The 21,027-nt window shown below is 38.5% G+C and overlaps 2 protein-coding genes across 2 annotated transcripts; one reads left to right on the top strand and one right to left on the bottom strand.

Annotated features, from left to right (window-relative positions):
• The first annotated feature begins 12,054 nt into the window (after positions 1–12,054).
• Positions 12,055–14,607, top strand: LOC141622943 (scarecrow-like protein 30). Its single transcript, XM_074438973.1, has one exon. The coding sequence runs from the start codon at positions 12,427–12,429 to the stop codon at positions 14,497–14,499; it is 2,073 nt and encodes a 690-aa protein (XP_074295074.1). The 5' UTR covers positions 12,055–12,426; the 3' UTR covers positions 14,500–14,607.
• Positions 14,608–18,166: 3,559 nt separating this feature from the next.
• LOC141616903 (uncharacterized) lies at positions 18,167–20,007 on the bottom strand. Its single transcript, XM_074434065.1, has 2 exons — positions 19,393–20,007; positions 18,167–19,276 (listed from the first exon to the last, which is right to left on the bottom strand). Exons 1-2 carry the CDS (start codon positions 20,005–20,007, stop codon positions 18,167–18,169), a joined length of 1,725 nt encoding a protein of 574 aa, XP_074290166.1.
• Between the last annotated feature and the right edge of the window lie 1,020 nt (positions 20,008–21,027).

Raw genomic sequence — 21,027 nt, 5'->3', positions numbered from 1 at the left:
AGTCGGTGAATCCTTCTTTGTCATTCTGGGTAAAAACCTCTAGAGTACGCATATTGACTTGGATTTCGGCATTATCCGCGTATTGTTTTGAGAATTCGATCGCGGCGTCCTCCCAAGTAGCGACCTTTTTGTGATCTAAAGTGTAGAACCATTGCTTTGGGATGGTGTCGAGAGATGAAGGAAAGATCCTTAAGAACATCTCGGGTTTGATGCCTTTGATAGACATGTAATCCTTGAAGGCACGGATGTGGTTCAAAGGGTTCTCGTGTCCTTTAAACTTAGGGATATCCGTCATGCTAAAGTTAGTGGGCAATTTGGAATTGACGGCTTCATACTTACGATTGTTCTCCTGTAAATGTCATCCCCCTTAAGGTACATCAATTGCTCCTCTAGGTATTGGAGTCTTTTCTCACCGCGGTCATCCCCATGAGAGGACTTTCATCCTTAGACTCGTCATCGGAAAATTGTAGTACTTCACCTTTAATGGGAGGCAACCTTCCCTCTACGTCAAAGATACGGCCTTCGATGAGCTCGAGGCGGTCATAGGTTTGGTTTTGGGTGACTTGCATTTGGGCTAGCGCGGCTAGGATTCGATCATTACTTTCTTGAATTTGCTGGAGGTTCGTATCATCACTTGACCCAGGCATCTTGAAAACTGGATAAGAGATCGGCGACGAATCAAAACACGATCGACCTTTTTATCACACTTGCTAAAAGAGGAAAAATTTGACTCGTGAAGTGGGTGTGTGCCACTTGTGTTGAGTGAGTTTTGGAGAAAGACAAGGTCTCGAAAAATGTGTGTCCTAGTCAACTGTAGTGTAGTTGTAGGAGTGGACTCGAAGTGAGGTTTGAAATGGGCCTGTGGCCCGAATTTTGACACGACAAACTACAGAGCTTTGACCGGATTTGTACTAATTAAAGGCCCTATTTCGAAATTCTTGATTGAAAACGGGTTTTGATTTTTGAAAATTCGTCATGGTTTTGTTTAGAAATGGTGATCACGTAAGGTTTACATATTTATACAAGCATTATAACGGATCTTTGAGTGCTTTTAGAAGGGTTTTGGTTTAAAGGGTGGGTTGCCATACCGAACCATCAAACCCGAAGTCCGTGGAGAGGCTCGTGCCAAACAAGAGTAAGGCCGATTCCTAGTCCATTTCCTCAAGTAGTGAAGGCCCTTGATACAAACAAGAGTAAGCACCATGGTATGGATGACGTCAATCGCTATCCATCCTTAGGCCCAAATAAGAATTAGGACCGTTTAGACGGGACGATTGGTCGAATGGGTTGGGTTGGGCCTAGGAAGGTCGAATTAAACGGTCTAGGAAGACCGAGTTATGAAAACCGACAATTGTCTTGTACAAACTTATTCCCTAACCTTGTTCAAGTTTCACCCTAGCTACACGTAAGTGTATAATCCCAGTGAGTCGCCAAACCGTGGACAATGGGCCGCCCACGGGGCGCTTGGTGAAGGGGCTCGAAAACAAGCGTTTGCATTTTGTATGGAGTCGCCACCAATTTTTATGGGAAATTGGAACCGTTCGAATACCTCGTGTCATGTCAAGACACAAAGTAGTGACATGAACACTAAGCAATCGTTACCCTTAGCATTCTATGTCTAGAATGACTCTCGTGGATGCCAATGAACACGGGTGCTCACGGAGATCTGGAGTAAGGGGTGAGGGTACGTATTAGGAAGCTCTTTTGATCGAACACCTAATCCCGCCCGCCTCGATATCGGCCTCTACTAATGATTAGGGAAGTTTACTTGTACTTGATATATCGTCGATTGTATGCATGCAATGCAACATCCATAGATTAATCCTAACATGTGAGAAACATACAAATGATACAAAATACAATAATAAATATAATTACAATAAAGAAAATTACAATAATTACAATGGAATAGGCGATTTATGTCGAAAATACCGCTAAAACGAATGATCTGATAAAAAGGAACAAAAGAATAAATTACGAACAGAACAGAAGGTGATAATACGATTATTAGTTAGTTGATACGTAGCTAATTAAACTAGGTCAAGGCAGAAAAGGGGTTCGAGGCGACCACCGAACAGCGCAGCAGAATCGCGCCTTTGGAAGAGGCGCAGATTCTTGTCGCGTCTGTTCCAAGGGTGAGTTCTGGCTGTGAAGCCGGAACTGCAAATCGTTAAGGTTAATTGGTAAATTAATGGATTGATTACGATTTTAGACTCGGATGAAAGTTATTAATGAATTATTTACATATGATTGAGGTCATAAAACAGTAAAACATGGATGAGACGGAAATAAACGGATTAATTATGTGAAGGGTCGATGTTAATGAATGAATAATTAAACTAACTGACGAATTATTAAACAAACATGATGAACGATGACGGATTAATGAACTAAACAGGTGAAAATATATCAACAACGAATCCCAGAAACTCAATATGAACGAATTGAATCTCTAAAATCCGGAACTTGAATTTAATGACGAAAACCCTCGGATATGAATTATAAGGGATTTAAGTCGGACTTGACGATTAAAACATGCTAATGAATGATGAATTATATACATATGAGTTATAAATTTCCGTGATGAAGAATTAAAGAACAAAACAAAAGAAACAATTTTGGTACGAATTACAGAGGACGGAGGAAGAAGAAAAGAAGCAGGAACTGCGGCAGCCTCACGAAGAGGCACAAAGCAGGTGTCTTTGCGCTCCTTCGAAGAGGCGCAGCGATTCTTTGCGTCTTTTCTCGACGTCTGTCTACTGGAAATCCGCAAAAAAGGTTTTAAAGATGGTTTTAGAAATCGGTTTTAATGAGGTACTTTCGACATAAACCTTACAATTGTTATACAATAATCAAAATACAATAAATAAAAGTGCAATACATAAAAGGAGAGATTACACCCTCAGACTTACATGTTGACGGAACGAGAAGAACTAAGAAGATCGATTAGTGATGCTCGACGCGAATGCAAGGAAAGAGTGCCCTCGTAAGAGGAAAACGATTTAACAAGTTGATTAATTAGATTGATTGAGTGTAGTGGTCAAATTGGTCGGTCATGCAACGGAGAGGCTGGTACCCGGAAAGATCCGAGCTTACGTGGTCGGAAGTCCAAGCACGTAGGCGCCAATTAGTAAGAACAAAGTCTAGAATGCAAAGGGAGAAGAGAAGGGCGGACACTCGCGTGAGAAATATGAGGAACGAAAGCTCCTATTTATACTAATCACGTGAAGGAATAGGGTTTCGGAGACTCTTTGGAAGTGAATCTCGGAAAGATATAAAAAAGATACGTAAATCATGCAAAGAAGGGCCTGGGAAGAGGCGCAGCAGCCCACGCGTCTCTTGGAAGAGGCGCAAGACTGTGCTGCGTCTGTTCCCGGAGGTTTCCTCCTGCTTAAGAAAGATTTCCGTGTTTAAGTTATGGTAGGACGGATTTAATTCGATTATCTTTTGAATATTACGGGATATTGTTTGCCAAAAGATAAAATTTGACGAATATGAAATAGAAATATCCGGAACATTCCAGAACATTCTGACTCGGGATTTAACAGCCATCAGGAAATGGAGACGGTTTTTGATCCGGACTCCGAATGTACTCTAATTACTGCCAAAACGACCGTATCGGCACGTAGATGACAACTAAGAGGTTGACATAAATGTTTGAGCAATCACTTGACGATAAACTTACGAACTGTCACTAATCGTTCCGCGAATCAAACATGCGGCCCAATCATCACCGGGTGGTTTGCGAGGGGTGCAGAAACGAGGTGTCTACAAAACCATTGAGCGGAAATGAGGAGGCACCTCAAGAGGCATTTGTTGAAGCTCCTTATCACATGTATCATGGACATTGACGAAACCATGCGCCTAAAACAAAATAAGTAGTATAAGCAAATCACATTTTATGATATATTGGTTAAGAATTAAAAGACAAGTATATTAAGTGTACTTACAAGATATTGTATGGCTCCAAATGGTGCTTAATAAGTAGCTTGTTGGGGGAAAGGGTTTAAACGAAGAATAGTGCGATCCCGGTACCAAACCATGTAAGGGTCGTAGTAGCTCATTTCATTATCATCCTCTACACCACGGAACCGAAAATCACCCCTCCTAACCCAATTTGATATGTAGGGTTGATGTTTTTCTATCCAATTCCGTGAAGAGGCACCCCTTTTGTCAACTTTGTGCAAGTTAGGTTCGGTATTAGAATTTAAAGGGATATATTGTTTCCACCCAAATTGACGAGCTACCCTATTAGGAAAATGCCACTCAACAATGTCGAAACAAATCATAGGTGCCATCACTGTCCAATCATCGGAGTCATCATAACAAAACTCGGGCAAAAAAGACAAAATCTGTCGGGTAAGGTTGCCATGTAAACTGATCATGTCGCATTGAATCGAAAGCATCCCTATACCCAATTAGTGTGGTCACCCCTTCCGGCTTCTTACGATTCACACTTACCCACCTACGACCCAATGAGTCAATCCTTATTTGATGTTGAGAACCTAATGGGTTCGGTCCATGATGAATAACATTAACGGGTCCCATGAGTGTAGGTCGACTAATACTAATCCTCTCCCATGCCCACAATTGCAATAGAATAAGGGGACCTCCAATGTCTTTGGACTTGACGTTGCTTGCTCTACATAAATTGCGATATAAAGTAGCAAGTACGGCACTTCCCCAAGAGTAATTATCTAAGTTGGTCAAATCCCTCAACAAAGGCAAATAAACAACTTGAATGTCATTACCACTCTTATCCGAAAACATGATAGTTGCCATTAAGATAAGCAAATATGCTCTCACATATTGATGTAGAACATATTCATTTGCATCTTCCGGAAGACCACTAAATTGTTCTAACAACCAACCAATCCTCAAAGAAGCCCCCTTAAGGTCTCCAACACCCGGTGTTTTGCCTAAGAGTTCAGTTACTAACAAGGGCCAATTATAAGCGGTTGTTCCACTAACAATATCCCCTCTAATCCGTAGCCCTAACAACACTTGAACATCTTGCAAGGTCACAGTAGCCTCGCCAATAGTCAAGTGAAATGAATGGATTTCCGGCCTCAATCGCTCAACCAAAGCACTTATTAAATCCACATTAAACTTCAACCCCACTAACCTATGAATAAAAAAAACTGAGTGTCCCTAATGAAATTAACTACATGATCACTTACCAAAAACCCCTTGTGCGAAACTAAGTGTGACCTACATTGGAGGGAACCAACGTTTCCCCTTCCAATATTGCCTTGCTCCCCCTGTACCTCTTGTTGTGTGAGAAGTTCCGGGTTCACCGGGCCTTGTTGTTGATGTTGTTCCATTATTCCTACACATTTAAAAGAAGATTATTAGATTAGCATAAAAATAAATGTTGAAATAATACCAAAAAATTATGGAAATAAAAAAAATTAAAGACAAGTGTAAGTAGTAGAATACCCTTGTGAATTGTTAACTCTCATGGTACAAGTTTTTTTTATTGTGCCGCAAAGGTGGAAATCAAGCTCCCCATATACACTCTCTTTCCTCATATGGGGCTCCTCATTGTTGTACCAACCTCCCCAACATTTGGGGCTCCACTGTTTTTAGGGAAGGTCTCCAAAAGAAAAGTAAGGCAATTTGTGTTACTTTTGGGGAGGTTCCCAAATTTTTGTGTGTGAATTGGGGAACCTCATTGTTGCATAGATGTAGTTATAAAATGGGGAGGGTAAATGGAAAAGTTAGTGGAAAATGAGGTGGACGAATAAGAAAAGGAAAGAGAAAATATGGGGAGCCTCACCTTTGCGGATGCTCTAAACCACGACACAAACTACATGTGACCTTGTTCTTACTCTTCTCATCAATTTCATTAAGAAATCTTTTATTCTTCCGTCTTCCTTTTCCCCTTTTATTTTGCTCATCGCACACTATTTGAGGCCCATTGTAAGGACCCCAATAAGCCTCATCTTTCAAAGGGTGAAATTTAGAAGCATATGAAGCTAAGTGTTCTCTGGTAGTGTAGGCGATGTCCTCAAATTGAGTAGCATTTAAACCCTTCTTTTTACAAACGGCATACACATGTGAACATGGATACTTGTATGTTTGGAACTTGTTACAAGTACATGTCCTCTTGGATAAATCAACGGTGTGCAAATGGTTACCATGTGACATGGATCGTGAACCTCTACTTGTTGTGACTTGGTACACCCCTCCGACATGGTCAAAAGCCACAACCTTATGGTATGCTCCTTTTTTGCAATTTTCTTCCAACAAGGTTGTAATCTTCGGACTATAATGAAGCCCCTTCATCAATCGTTTCCTTGCAAACTCACGTCGCTCAACAAAGTATGCATTAACTCTAAAAAATACACACTTTACGAGTGCTGTTACGGGTAGAAAACGTGCTCCTTTAAGAACATTATTAAATGCCTCCGCCAAGTTAGTAGTCAATATTCCATATCTATGTCCACCATCATGGCAAATTGACCACTTCTCTATTCCAATTTCAACAACATATTGTTGTGCCTCTCTATCCAACTCACCTAGGCGATGAAATCCTATGTCAAACTTCTTGTTTTGTAATTGCATTGCCGTTGACCCAAACATTTCTTTAACTGCATTATTTCTAAATCTTGTATTAACATTTGAAGCCAAATGACGAATGCAAACTCTATGATAAGCATACGACTCCTCCCACCCACTGCCAACTTCACTCATTGCTTTCATAATCCCTTTATGTCTATCGGAAATGACACACAACCCACTTATTTTGGTAACAAATACTCTTATGCAAGACATAAACCAAGGCCAACTATCGTTGTTGGTGTTGTATAAAATTGAACAATAGTGCCAGGATTAGATTCTTTTAAGCCTTGCATGAAATGAGGTAGCAACTCATATGATTTATCCCAATCTCCAAATATTTCCTCAATTGCTCTTTGTTTTGCATTCCAAGCTTTGGTGTATAAAATTGTGTAACCATACTCATCTAAAATATAAGTAACAACAGAGTTTACTTTATATCCCCAATCTCCCTTAACAAGGTTACGAATCTCATGACTTATGAATGCTCGTTTCAAATTCATGTGGTCTTGAGGTACTATGTCACAAACACAAGACTCATCATGGGGACCTTTGTATGTGACAATGGTAAAAACTTCAGAATGAAAGTCTTTTTGTGTAGCCCTTAACCGCCAATTACATGGTGTAGGAGACCGGCCACATTTGAAGGTAATAGTATTAGGCTTTGATTCGGCAACTTTGAAAAATTGATTTGCTTTAACACAATATGATGTCACCTCATCGCTAAGTGAAGCTTTGTTTGGGAACACTTGTCCAACCGCAAACTCTTTCCCATGTTCATATCTTACCATATTTTCCCAAGTTTTCCAGCTATTCAATTCATCCTCATCTAATTGATCAATCTTATTAAACTCAACAATGTGAGCACTAGCAAAGACAAGATCATCATCACCATCTTCTTCATTTGCCAACAAATTCTCATCAAGTATTGCCAATTCCTCATCAATCTCATCACCTTCTAAGTTACCATAAAATTCCCCATCATTTACGTCATTAGTTTCAAGTGAAACAAATTGAGCAACATCATCTAGCCTAATACTTGGTGTAGGAGTGACAATTTGACTAGTGGAAACTTCTACAAATATGTCCATTGAAGGAGCATGTGAATGACGAATACTTGCCCATAACGCTTTAAAGGCTCCCTCATTATTAAGGGGTACAATTTTGAAACACCCGGCACTTGGAAATTTCATCATTACCTTCAATTGAGTACCCAAACTTTGAACGCCGATTCCCTTATATATCTCTTCAACTAATTCAAGATATGTCATCTTTGTACTAGCTAGAATAAAACATTGATTCCCTCATCTATAAGTTACACATCCATTTTGCTCCAACACTTCTCCATCCCAATAACAAATAAGAGAAAAATCACAAATTTCCATTCTATACAAAAAAGTTGAACAAATTTAGTATAAATCAACTACCTATAAACTAATTTCCCTAAAATACATACCTAAACAACAATTAAAATACATAACTCGTTCATCCTAATTAGGGTTTCGAAATTGGGGTTTTTTTAAACAACCTTAAATTAACACATATAAGTTGTAGATCTATGCACAAAGCAACATAATTACCAACAATGAAGACAAAATAAGCTAAATCTACATTCAAAAGATCAAATTAAATAAGTTAAAAGAATTAGTTTACCTTACTAATTAGGTAGAATGTATTTGCAAAGCAAAAACCCAATAAAATGCCGGAGACACGCAGGAGATTCGCCGGAGATGAGTGTGAGGTGAAGAAATAAGAAGGGGAGTGAGGTTTGTTCTATCGCACTTGGGGTGTTTGGGAGGCGGAGATGGTGAATGGTGTGTGTTTTGTGGTAGAAAGTGACGGGAAATAGAAATTTGATAAAAAAAAAAAAGGAATCTCTTTAAACACGCCATACGTATTGGCGGGTTTCTTGAGGAAGACACGCCATACGTAATGGCGGGTTCTCTTTCTTTCCAAAAACACAACCACTGGATTTGGGTTGGAAATTTGTACTGCTAAAACACGCCATACGTAATGGCGTGTTTCATTCACAAGACACGCCATTGCTAATGGCGTGTTCCCTTTGTTTCCTTATGTTGCTACTAACTTTGGGTTTGAATTTTAGACTGATTAAACACGCCATTGGATATGGCGTGTTTTCTGAAATAAACACGCCAATACGTATGGCGTGTTTAAACCCCATACAGGCTCGTCAAAACCGAGCCTACGTGGACACCATTTCGATAAATATTTTCAAAACCGACCCAAAACGACAATTCTTTTATTTTTGAGCATTATTTCAAAAGCGGATTCTTTTAAAACTTGTTTTTGTTTCAAACTTAAAACATGTGAAGAAATAAAGTAGACAAGACAAAAATAAAATGCTTAGAAACTAACATAGAGCACCATGAGGAGAAACTAGCAAAAGAGCATTTTTTCTTGTTTCGTTTTGTTCCTGAGCCGACCTCGAACTCGAATCAAGCTGGCACGAACAGAGCTTCTACTGAACCGAACTCAAGCTGCTTACAAGGTGTCTCTTCTAATCATCAAACCTTAAAAATTGTCGGAAGTACTTGTACTTAATAAATAATAACTACAGCACTTACTAAATTGACATGTCCTAATACATGTGAAAACTGTGAACCTTTTGACTGGGCCAATCGTCTACAATTTGTTTCCAACGAAACACAAGAAAATGTCGGCATCTAGGTTTCAATTATATCATGCTAATGACAATTTAATGCTGATCCACTCACATTAATTAACGTTAATCACTATGATTTGTCTTCACTTAAATCAATAATAAAAAAATAGTGTAAAATATAGAAGGAATCAATTCAGATTGGTACACTTGTCACAATATTAGAGGACATCTTGGGTTAAGCCTTGCTATACGTAAGCACAAATTCTCATTTAAGACGGAAATATTCATGTTAAACTTAAGACGGATCAAATTAAATCACTTATATAGATAGGATAAACATTTTGTTATTTTCTAGACATTTCACTTTTATCTTATTTAACATATTTGACTTTATTTAACTTTATAACGAGTATATCCGTTTTAAAAGAGACTAGAAATGAGTTCATCATGGTAGCAAGTCTTTAGAAAAATAGTCCACTAAGGTTTGTGTGATACACAAATAGCTGTGTAAGATGGTTTACAAATTTATGGTAAAAAAAGATTTTTTACTAACCAGCTTATATAAAAAGTCCACTTTTAATCATTAATAGAATTGTGTTTTGGATTCGATTTACAATTATATTAATGTAAAACCAGCTTATATAAAACTCTTAATATGATACTGTGATGGTTTATTACTTTACTGCTGGCTTTGTTTGGCTTAACATACAAATTATAGCTAGTCTTGCTATAGACGGATATACCCGTCTAGCTAAAGACGGGTCAAATAGCTTGAAAGTGGTGACATTTTTTGCCCCTATTAGGCCACCACCCCACTTGTTGCTTGTCCTATTAGGAATGTGGTATTGTATTTGACCCGTCTTTAGTTATAGACGGATATGTGCTGTCTATAATAAGATTTTGTGTACAAATTGTCATGATTGGTGGAGGACTTTAGTTATATTGGTAGATCACGTTTTTCCTAATAATTTAAGTTTATGCATAGTTCAATAGATAAACCATCCTTCAACTTAAACACCCTTACAATATATTTTAAGATTCATTACTAGAGTTAAAACTCATATTTACCAGTGAAATAATCTTAAAATTTTCTTTATACGGCTTCTTATTATATGCCTTTAATGCACATTTAAAAAAAACCCTTTCTAAATTTTAGCTAACAACAATGTAGGCAATAGGTCTTGGTATAGACGGGTGGGGCGAACAGACGGGTAAAGACCTCTAATAAAATGGGTAGGGGGGACAAGGTGGGGCACCTCCATGTGCTTTTCACTTTATGGCAAATGGGTATTTTGTGAGGAAAATGGTATCCGTCTATACGTATAGACGGATAGTGTCCGTCTATAATGAGAATTTGTGCAATGTAGGATAAAGCTGATACAAACTCGCGGATCGACTGCGCGAGTAAGCAAGAATTCAAGCGTGGACTAAAAGTCCAACAGAACCATTGGAAACATCAAAATTAAGTACAGATCCAAAACCAAGTGTCAAATCCCCATGTGCACGGACGACTTATGAGTGATGACATTCACGTGGTCGGCAACGTTGAGTCTCGTTTTAAACTGGTGATATTGTTTTAAGTTAAAACGGATAAAATAACATTTTAGAATAAATTGCATAATAGTATTCTGTAACAATTTTAGTTATACGGAGTAACTTTTTATTCGGTAATCACTTTTTTTTTATGATAAAATGATATGATGACATTTTTTTTCTCTTAAATTAAAACCGTATAAAATGAGATTAGTATTACTCAGTAGTGCTACGAAATTACTATTTTACGCCCCTTGTTTTTATTCGTTACATAACTACTGTACTTTTTTATGCAATTTGTCGACTTACCCTATTTTACTTATCACGGCCTCGTCAATCTCCCTTTTTTTATTCATAAATTCTCATTTAAGACGGATAGTACCGTTTTAAGATTAAAAAGCGGGGAAGTGGTCATTAACCCACATAACTTTGTAGTGGTGATTGGTCCCCATAACTTTGTGCAATTGTGAAATTAACCCCCACAACTTTCAATTGGAGTAATTTGGCCTCATAACTTACATAATTAGTGAAATTAAACCCATAACTTACATAATAAGTGAAATTAAACTCATTTATCAAAATCTCACGAGAAATTCAATTTATCATATCAAAAAAGTAAAAATGGTTAAGTTTTTATGAAAATACAAAAAAAAAAAAAAAATAGAATAAATTAGATAGAAAAAATTAAAAATACTTTACAAAAATCAAAACAATTTATTATTTTTATATAAAGCACAGATTTTTCAACTTGTTTTTGCAATTTTTGTAAAAAAAATTCAATTGCAAAATATTTTTTCAATTTTTTTTACACACGTATGTAATTCGGTATGATTTTTTGAAAAAAAAAAAACAATTAACAATTTTTTGTGAATTTTTTTGAAATGTTGAAAAATAGAGTATTTTGAATATTGGTTTGACCTTTTATTATATTGTTTATGTTTATATTTTTTGTCATGAAATTCTTTTATTCCGACTTTTGATTTTAACACAACTACCTAACAAAATATTTTGCAATTGAAATTTTTTTACAAAAATTGTAGAATAAAGTTGAAAATATGTACTTTATATAAAAATAATAATTGTTTGATTATCGTAAAGTATTTTTAATTTTTTATCTAATTTATGCTTTTTTTAATTTTTTTTTTTTTATACTTTTATTTTGTATTTTTCATAAAAACATAATCATTTTTAGTTTTTTGATATGATAAATTGAATTTATCGTCAGATTTTGATAAAGGGGTTTAATTTCATTTATGAGGTAAGTTATGAGACCAGATTACTCTAATTAAAAATTATGGGGATTAATTTTTTTTTTTTTTGAGGGAAATGGGGATTAATTTCACATATCACCACTTCCCCGAATTAAAAAGACTTTCGATATTTTTTCAGCTTCCATGAAGCTGAACTTTCGCCCATTTGTAATTTTTTTTTATCAGAATACATCATTACAACAAACATGTACTTGGCTGTTGGCAGTGTCAAATTCCATGTTCATTGTACTCCATTATCTCTGTTTTCTCACTAAACCAATAATCTTCAACACATAACCCAGATAATTAAAATTCCTAATTTTTTTATTTTCATAGTTTTATTAGTCAATTAATTGTCTTTAATTACTGGGTTTTTGTTGGTTTTGTTGAATTCTTTTTTATCTGTGTTTTTGGTTATGCACACCACCTGTTTGATCTATTGTCTGAGAGAAATTAAGGATGTATGAAGCAGTTGTTGATCATGAATTAATAAACAATGAGCTGAAATACAATCCTGAATTTCTATTAAACTTTTCAGATCATCAAAACTTTGCTAGTGAGGTTGAAAATGGTGGGGTTTTCGGAACCCCGGCTTTGTTTGATAAGAAACCCGATTTTGTTGATTTTAGTGATAGCTGGAATACTAGTGCAGATTCAGTAGAAATCCCTGATTTTTCTGATGCTTGTATCAAGTTCCTGGGTGATATTTTGTTGGAAGATGGGTTGGATGAAATTCCTGCTACTGAGCAGGAGTATAGGGCATTGCAGGCGACTGAGAAATCTCTGTATGATGCTATTGGAGAGCGGTATACACCGGATAATCATGAGCTAGTAGCGACGTCTTTGAATCGGAATGTTGAGCACAAAGTTGATGTTTTTGATGGGAGTTGTGGTGATAGTAGCGGATTTAATAAGTTTCAGCATAATGGTCAAATCAACTTTGAGTTGAAAACGATGCCAAATGAAACGTCAGTTGAGAAATTTCTTGGTTTGGATGAGCTTGCTAATTCCTTTCTGCAGTTGAATTCTCAGTCGTCTGAGTCTAGCAATAGGGATTATTCAAAGGATAGGGTAGTGACTTCCCCTGATAGCACACTTACATCAGACATTATCCCCGAAAAAGAGTATAAACCGGTGGATCTGCCAAGTCGAAAGAAAGACCGTCAGAGGGATGAAGTTGGTTATGACGATGGTAGGGGTAATAAGGTTCAAGCATCTACAAATGAAGATTATGTTGAGATGGAGGAATATGATGATGTTCTGTTATCTAGGGAACACAACTTTGATGATTCAACACTTAAGAGTGGCTTGTCATGTAATGAAGTGAGCGAGAAGTTGTCGAACAAAGGGTCTAAAGGTAGAAGCACGCGAGGCAAGAAGTCGAGTAATTTGGTCGAAGAGGTTGATCTTAGAGGTCTGCTCAATCAGTGTGCTCAAGCTGTTGCAAACTTTGATCTTAGGCGTGCAAATGAGAGGCTTAAGCAGGTAAGGCAGCATTCTTCTCCGTATGGAGATAGCATTGAGAGGGTTTCCCATTACTTTGCTAATGCTCTTGAGGCTCGCATAGCCGGGACTGGTTCAACAGTTACTGCTAACATAATTGATGCACGAATCTCTTCATCTGATTTTCTAATGGCTTATAGGGCATATGTTAAGGCAATTCCTTACCAAAGGATGACATATTTTCTTGCTAACAGAACAATCATGAAGTTTGCTGAGACTGCAAAGAAAGTCCACATAATTGATTTTGGTATACTATTAGGCCTGCAATGGCCCTGCCTGATCCAGGCCCTTTCAGATCGTCCAGGTGGCCCACCGGAGCTCCGTATCACAGGGGTTGAATTTCCCCAGCACAGGTTTCGACCCGCAGAGAGGGTTGAGGCTACAGGACGTCGCTTGACCGGGTATTGTGAGAGATTTAATGTGCCCTTTAGATATCGATCTATTGCTCAGATTTGGAATAGCATCAAGCCTGAGGATCTAAAAACTGAGAGTGATGAAGTAGTGATAGTCAACTGTATTATTCGTTCCGGGACTCTACTCGATGAAACAGTTGAGGTTGATAGCTCAAAAGACGCGTTCTTGAAACTAGTTAAACAATTAAACCCGAAACTTTTCGTTCATGAGGTTCTCAATGGCACCTTCAGTGCACCATTTTTTGTAACCCGGTTTAAAGAGACGCTGTTCCATTACTCGGCCCTTTTTGAAGTTTTTGAAGCGACTATACCTCGAGAAGACCATGCCAGACAGTTGATTGAGAGTGAGATCAGTGGGAAAGAGCTATTGAATATCGTAGCATGTGAGGGTGTTGAGAGGGTTCAAAGGCCAGAATCGTACAAGCAGTGGCAGGTGCGGTCAGCAAGGGCCGGGTTAAAGCAGCTCCCGCTTGACCGGGAGCTCTTCAAGACAGCAAGGGCTACGGCGAAGGCTAATTATCTGAAGGACTTTGTGGTGGATGAGGATAAGAACTGGATGCTGCAGGGTTGGAAAGGGAGGATCTTGTGTGCTCTCTCCTTTTGGCAAGCCAGCTAATTGTTAGTTTGTTATCTTTTGTTTGTTTTACTTTGATGTAAAATGTAGGAATGGTGCAGTTTTACTTTCATCAGTTTTCTGAATCAAAATCTCATAGTTTTTGCTGAAGATTTTGCTTATCACGCACACTTTGACTTGGTCTAATTCATACCACTACTTTAATAATAAAATCAATTGTTGAACACTACCTTATGAATTCACTACTTTACATACTACTACCTCTTATCAAAGCATCGATTCATGCATTTCTTTCTTCACCTGCAAAGATCGTTTCTTTGAATAAGATCATTTCCCTGCCTTCTAGAGCTGATTTGCTTTTCTCTATTGAGAAAATCGAATTTGAGATCTGGTTTTTATCTCGTCTCTTTATCTCCGATGGTATTACATCGACCATCGGTTGTATCGATGTTGTGCATTTTCAGGTTAAGGATAAGTCTATTTATGGGTTTGTTGTTGTTAGCACTACCGTCTGCAGCGTCGATGTTGTGCATCTTGGCGCTCCGTCCTTTTTAATGACCCTAGCTGTGGGGTTTTCCAGAACCTTTTCCTACTTCCGATCACGGTGGGTGTTTCATGTGCTATTTCATGGCCAGTATTTGCTATGTCTCTGCATGACGGGAGTCTCAAACTTCTTCCGGTACAGAAAAATTAAGAACCGAGATTTGACATGGGGTAGCTTTCCTCCTGTTTATTTTTTTTGGGGTAAATCTTCTTTCTCCCAATTTTCCCTTGTGTATGATTAATTTCGTCACTTGTTCAATTAATAGTCTTGATCTATCTCTTTCTTTCTTAATGGACACTTGTTGCTTTCCAATCTAGTCATGGAAAGCTCTATCCAGAATTATTGAGTTTAAATATTGATGCATTTAAGGATTAATGGTAGGAAGTAGAAGACGGTGTCAAGCATTGAATTTGAGTTGTATATTTTTGTATTATAAAAAATGTTACACAATACAGAGAAGCAGTTGGGATTAATAAGTACAAAATCTGATTATTAACCAGTGGACCAAAGCCTAAACTGGACAATAGCAAAAAGCATTGTTGAGTACTATGATGCAAAGGACAATGCAGTCCATACTTAGTTGTCACCAGCTGACTTTGTGTTAGCTGAGTCAAAGTCTTCTTTACACTCCCCCTCAAGATGAGAGTGGAAGTCACATGTAACTCCCATCTTGGACAGAAGGTACTTGTGTTGTGAGATAGGACAAGATTTAGTGAACACATATGCCACTTGTTCTTTGGTGTTGACATAGGATGTAGTAAGGAGCCCCTGTTGAATCTTCTCTCTGATGAAATGACAATCAACCTCTATGTGCTTAGTACGTTCATGGTAGACGGGATTTGCAGCAATAGCTAGGGCAGCTTGATTGTCACACTTTAAATGTGCTGGACCCAAGTGTTGTAGGACTAAATCTTGAAACAATTGAAATAACCAAGTAACCTCACAGGTAGTCATTGCCATGGCCCTGTATTCAGCCTCAGCAGATGATCTGGACACAACAGACTGTTTCTTGGACTTCCAGGATATGGGAGAGTTCCCAAGAAGAATGCAAAAACCAGTAGTGGACTTCTGCCGAATGCACAAGAAGCCCAATCGAATCACAAGAGCGTGAGTGGATCGCTAAAGTGCTTTGCAAACAATATACCCTGTCCAGGTGCAGCTTTGAGATACCTTAAAACTCTCCTAGCAGCTTGCATATGATCAGAAGTGGGAGTTTGAAGGAATTGACTCAAAAGCTGAACAGAAAACGCAATATCAGGTCTTGAGATGGTCAAGTAGATCAACTTACCAACCAGTTTCCTGTAGGAGTCGGGGTGAGGCAAGGGAGTGCCCTTGTCTGGTTCCAGTTTGATGACAGGGTTAACTGGCAGTTGGATAGCTCTAGATTTGTCTATTCCAAAGGTGTGCAGCAGATCTAGAGTATATTTCTTCTGAGAGACAAAAATACCCGCACTACTTCTCTTAATTTCCAAGCCAAGAAAGTAGTTTAATGCTCCTAAATCTTTCATGTGAAAAGAGGAATGAAGGTGATCTTTGAGAGCTTGTCATCGACATAGACAAGAACAACAGTAGTGCTCCCATTATGTTGTTTAATAAAGAGGGAGTGGTCTGCATGGGACTGTTTGAAACCACAAGTGAGCAGGACCATAGATAGTTTAGAGAACCATTGCCTGGGAGCCTGCTTTAGGCCATAAAGAGATTTGAGTAATTTACACACTTTCCCTTCAGCTTCAGGAGTGGTGTTCTTCTCCCTCTGCTCAAAGCACTGTAAGCTCCCATCAGAGTATCCAAGAGGTAACTTCATATACACCTCCTCTTCTAGCTCTCCATGTAGGAAAGCATTGGCCACGTCCATCTGACAGGTGTCCCAATTCTTAATAGCTATAATAGCAAGAAGAGCTCTGACAGTGGACATTTTTGCCACAGGATCAAACGTTTCATCATAGTCCACACCATACATTTGTCTGAATCCCTGCACCACCAGTCTAGCCTTGTGTCTTTCAACAGACCCATCAGGATTGTACTTAGTCTTGTAGATCCATTTGCAGCCAATAGCTTTTCTACCCTTAGGTAAAGTGGTAAGAGTCCAGGTGTGATTGTCATGAAGAGCTTGTAACTCTGCGTTCATGGCTTCAACCCACTTGGGATGCTGCATAGCTTCTTGAAAAGTGAGTGGGTCAGCATCAGAAGTTGTTGTACTAACATGACCAGCAGAGGATTTGTCCAGGTGGAGTTGTACCACATTAGCTATGGTAGAAGGAGCCATGACAGGATTATTGACAATGAAATCCTTAGTCCACTCAGGTGCCCTCCTTGTCCTGCTAGGTCTGGTGGAAGCATTGCTAGTCTCAGGGTCTGGAATGATATCCTGAGATTGAGCTGTGGACTGGAGTTCTTCAGAGACAACTGTGTGCTCTGGTGAATGAGTTGTGGGGTCCATAAAATCAGCAATTGGCTCCAACACTGGGGATGGTTCAGGTGGAGTTTGAGGTTGATACTTCCCTGAGTGTAAGGTTGGTATAAAGTGAGCAAAGTTCTTGATTTTGCAAGGAAAGATTGTTTCATGAAATTTGACATCTCTAGAGACAAACACCCTTTTTTGCACTATGTCATAGACCCTGTAGCCTTTCTGTGAGAGAGGGTAGCCTATGAAAATGCAGGGTATACCCCTTGGGAGAAATTTGTCCTTGTCTCTAACAGGATTATAGACCATTGCTAAGCACCCAAAGACTCTTATCCTGTCATAGTTAGGTACTTTTTTGAATAGAACTTCATAGGGTGTTCTGTTTTGCAGAAGAGGAGTGGGTAATCTATTAATGAGAAAAGCAGCAGTGAGAACACAGTCACCCCAAAAAGATAAAGGTAAGCCAGAGCTGAATCTTATTGCTCTACTGATTTCAAGCAAGTGTCTGTGTTTTCTTTCCACAACTCCATTTTGTTGGGGTCTGTCAACACAGCTTGTTTGTTGCCAAATGCCCTTAGACAACATGAAGTCTTTGGTATCCCCTTCTGTGAGTTCAAGAGCATTGTCAGACCTGAGTACTTTGATGGTCTTGTGAAACTGATTTTCTATGAACTTGTAGAAGTGCATGCGTATTTGAGTGGCATCAGATTTTTGATGCATTAAGTATACCTAGGTGGCCCTGCTATAATCATCAACTAAGATTAGGAAGTATTTTTGTTTGGTTCTGGTTTCTTTTCTGTATGGTCCCCATGTGTCCACATGGACCAGGTCAAATATCTCAGTGGTTTTATTGATTTTAATGGGAAGGGTAGCTTAGTTTGTTTGGCCATAGAGCATGTAATACACAGTCTTTTTGAGTTTTGTGGAGTGTGTGAGGGAACATTTGGAATATGTTTCAATGTATCATCTGGAGCATGTCCCATTCTTAAGTGCCAAACATCAGAGTCCCGAACATTGATATTAGGCAAACCCTTACATATGGGATCAGGTGCATTACAAGACTCAGAAAATATGCCACCTGAATCCCTTCCTAGTTCAACAGAAACATTAGCATTACACAAAGTTGGATACTTAATCTTAACAGACTGACTAGCTAACTTAGGGTGTGACTGACTGTCATTATTTAATAGGTAATAGACACCCTTGTTTTCTCTTCCAATTCCCTTAATCGTCCTGGCATGAAAGTCATGTATAACACACAACTTGGCATAAAACATCACATAGCAATTTTCATCCTGTGTTAGTTTTTGGACAGATAGAAGATTATGTTTAAATGCAGGAACAAATAGGACATTCTTCAAGATTAGACCATTATCAAAAATATATGTTCCTATGTGAGAAACAGTGGTGGTTTCTCCATTAGGTAGGTTTATCTTGTGTTTCTTGTTAAGTGTTCTTATGTTTTCTAAGGCATTTAGATCAGATATCATGTGATTAGATGCCCCAGAGTCTATTATCCACTCTTGTGTGGTGTTGGATGCATAACTGCAGTTTAAGTAGGCCATACCTGCAAAGTTAGCTTCAAGCTCGTCCTCAATTTCAGGGTAGCCACTTGCTTTGCCTCTCTGACTGCTCATAAGTTGTTCAAACTGTTGAGCAGTCAAGGTGATGGATCCCTCAGGCTCAGATTGACCTTCACCTACACTAGCATTTGCAGCCATTCTTCCTTCTTTGAAAATGGAACCTTGTTTCCATTTGTTCATGCCAGGCTTGTAACTCTTGGGTCCTGAACCATGATAACCACCCTGATAACCACTGTGAGAGCTGCCCTGATTTCTGAGTTTGTAAGCTTGAGATTTCTCAGGAAATTTCTTTGACACATGGTGATCATTATGATATCCAATTATCCTCCAGCACTGGTCCCTCTTGTGTCTCTTCTTGTTACATGCTGGACATGATAGATTGGTAGAGTCAGACTCCTGCTGACCGGATCCAGATCCAGCAAAGAAGGCAGAGTTGTCAACAACCATTTTTCATTTGACTTGTAGTTCTTACTCTGAGCTTCCTCATGTTGAAACATGGCAGCAGCTTCCTCCACTCTTGGTAAAGGAGACATCATCAGCACATTGGACCTCATGGTGGAGTAAGAGGGGTGGAGGCTATTGAGGAATTGGAACAACTTCCTTTCTTCTTGTTCCTTGTGCTGTGCATCTAACCATGCATTTACTTCAGCTGTGACTTGTGTAACTGGTGGCCAGCCACTCATAATCTCAAGATTTTGCCACAAAATCCTAAGTTCAGTGAAGTACTCACAGATGGCCTTGTCACCTTTTTCCAGTTCATCTAACTCTTTATTGAGTTTGAACTTTCTGGCTCCATTGCTCACAAACAATTGCTTTTTCAGGTACTCCCAGATTTCGTATGCTGTTCTGGTGTACAACACAGACTTCTTGATTGATTGTTCAACATTCTGGTGAATCCAGTTGATCAACAGGCAGTTGCAAGTATCCCAGGTAGCTTCCTTTAGAGGATCATTAGTAGGTCTCTTAACTACACCAGTTAAGAACCCTAATTTTCTTCTGGAACAGATGGAAATCTCCATCTGTCTTTTTCATTCAAGATAATTTTCAATGCCTGACAGTTTTGTGTCCACCACGAGAGGATGAGCACATTCAGCAGGGTGCAAGTACAATGGATCTGTGGGTTCCATGACTGAGGGTGTTGTTATGATGTTAATATTTTCTGTGTTTTCAGCAGTGAAGGGATTTTCCATTGCCATGGAAAAGGAGTTAAGTATTTGTAGAGAAGAAGAAGGTAAAAGATGTTAGGATGAGATTGATGAGTTTTCCAGGTTGATGAATGCCACTATATATAGGCAGAACATGGCTCTTACATTCAATGAGTGTTACTAAATGCTCAACCAGATGGTGGTTATCAGTCTCCTCATTCCATAGCTCTGATAACATATTGAGTTTAAGTATTGATGCATTTAAGGATTAATGGTAGGAAGTAGAAGACAGTGTCAAGCATTGAATTTGAGTCAGAGTCTTCTTTACAAGAATTGTGTCTATTTTAATGGAAGTGTCGATCAAGAGTCTCTCTTAGTCATAAACTTTTCAGCCTTTCTTAAGATTATTTATGTTAGATACCTCTCCAGGCCTCCCATAGAGTTTCTTTGTCTTACAGATCTGTACTTGGTGTATGAGTACACAATACAACCTTTAGTGATGGATCATCGAATCTTTTCATGGCTCGCGCTATAACTTCTTTTGGAACATGTTCTGCAAATCATCTGAATGTATTAATCCCATGTGTTATGGTAATGCTTCCGTTGCTCCTTGTGATTACAATCGGAATATTCGGAGTTTTTCTCTAAGAACTGTTGTTGGACTTTGTCGCCAACTCGAATGTTTTTGGAGTAACGTTCTTTCCGATCAGATTGTTCACTTTGAATGTTCAACCATCTTTCTGAGATGGATATTAGTAACCCAAGGATTTAATTTGTTGAGTTATTCTGTTAATTATTTCGATTGTCGCCACGATGTTTTTGTCATAGTTAACATAATCGTTCAGTTCTGCGTTTTTATTAAGCTAAATTGGGGTTTTGTTGTCTCAATTAGTA

Source organism: Silene latifolia, chromosome X, assembly GCF_048544455.1.
Source record: "Silene latifolia isolate original U9 population chromosome X, ASM4854445v1, whole genome shotgun sequence".
In the NCBI taxonomy this organism is placed as follows: Eukaryota; Viridiplantae; Streptophyta; class Magnoliopsida; order Caryophyllales; family Caryophyllaceae; genus Silene; species Silene latifolia.
This window is presented reverse-complemented; position numbering and strand designations above follow the sequence as displayed.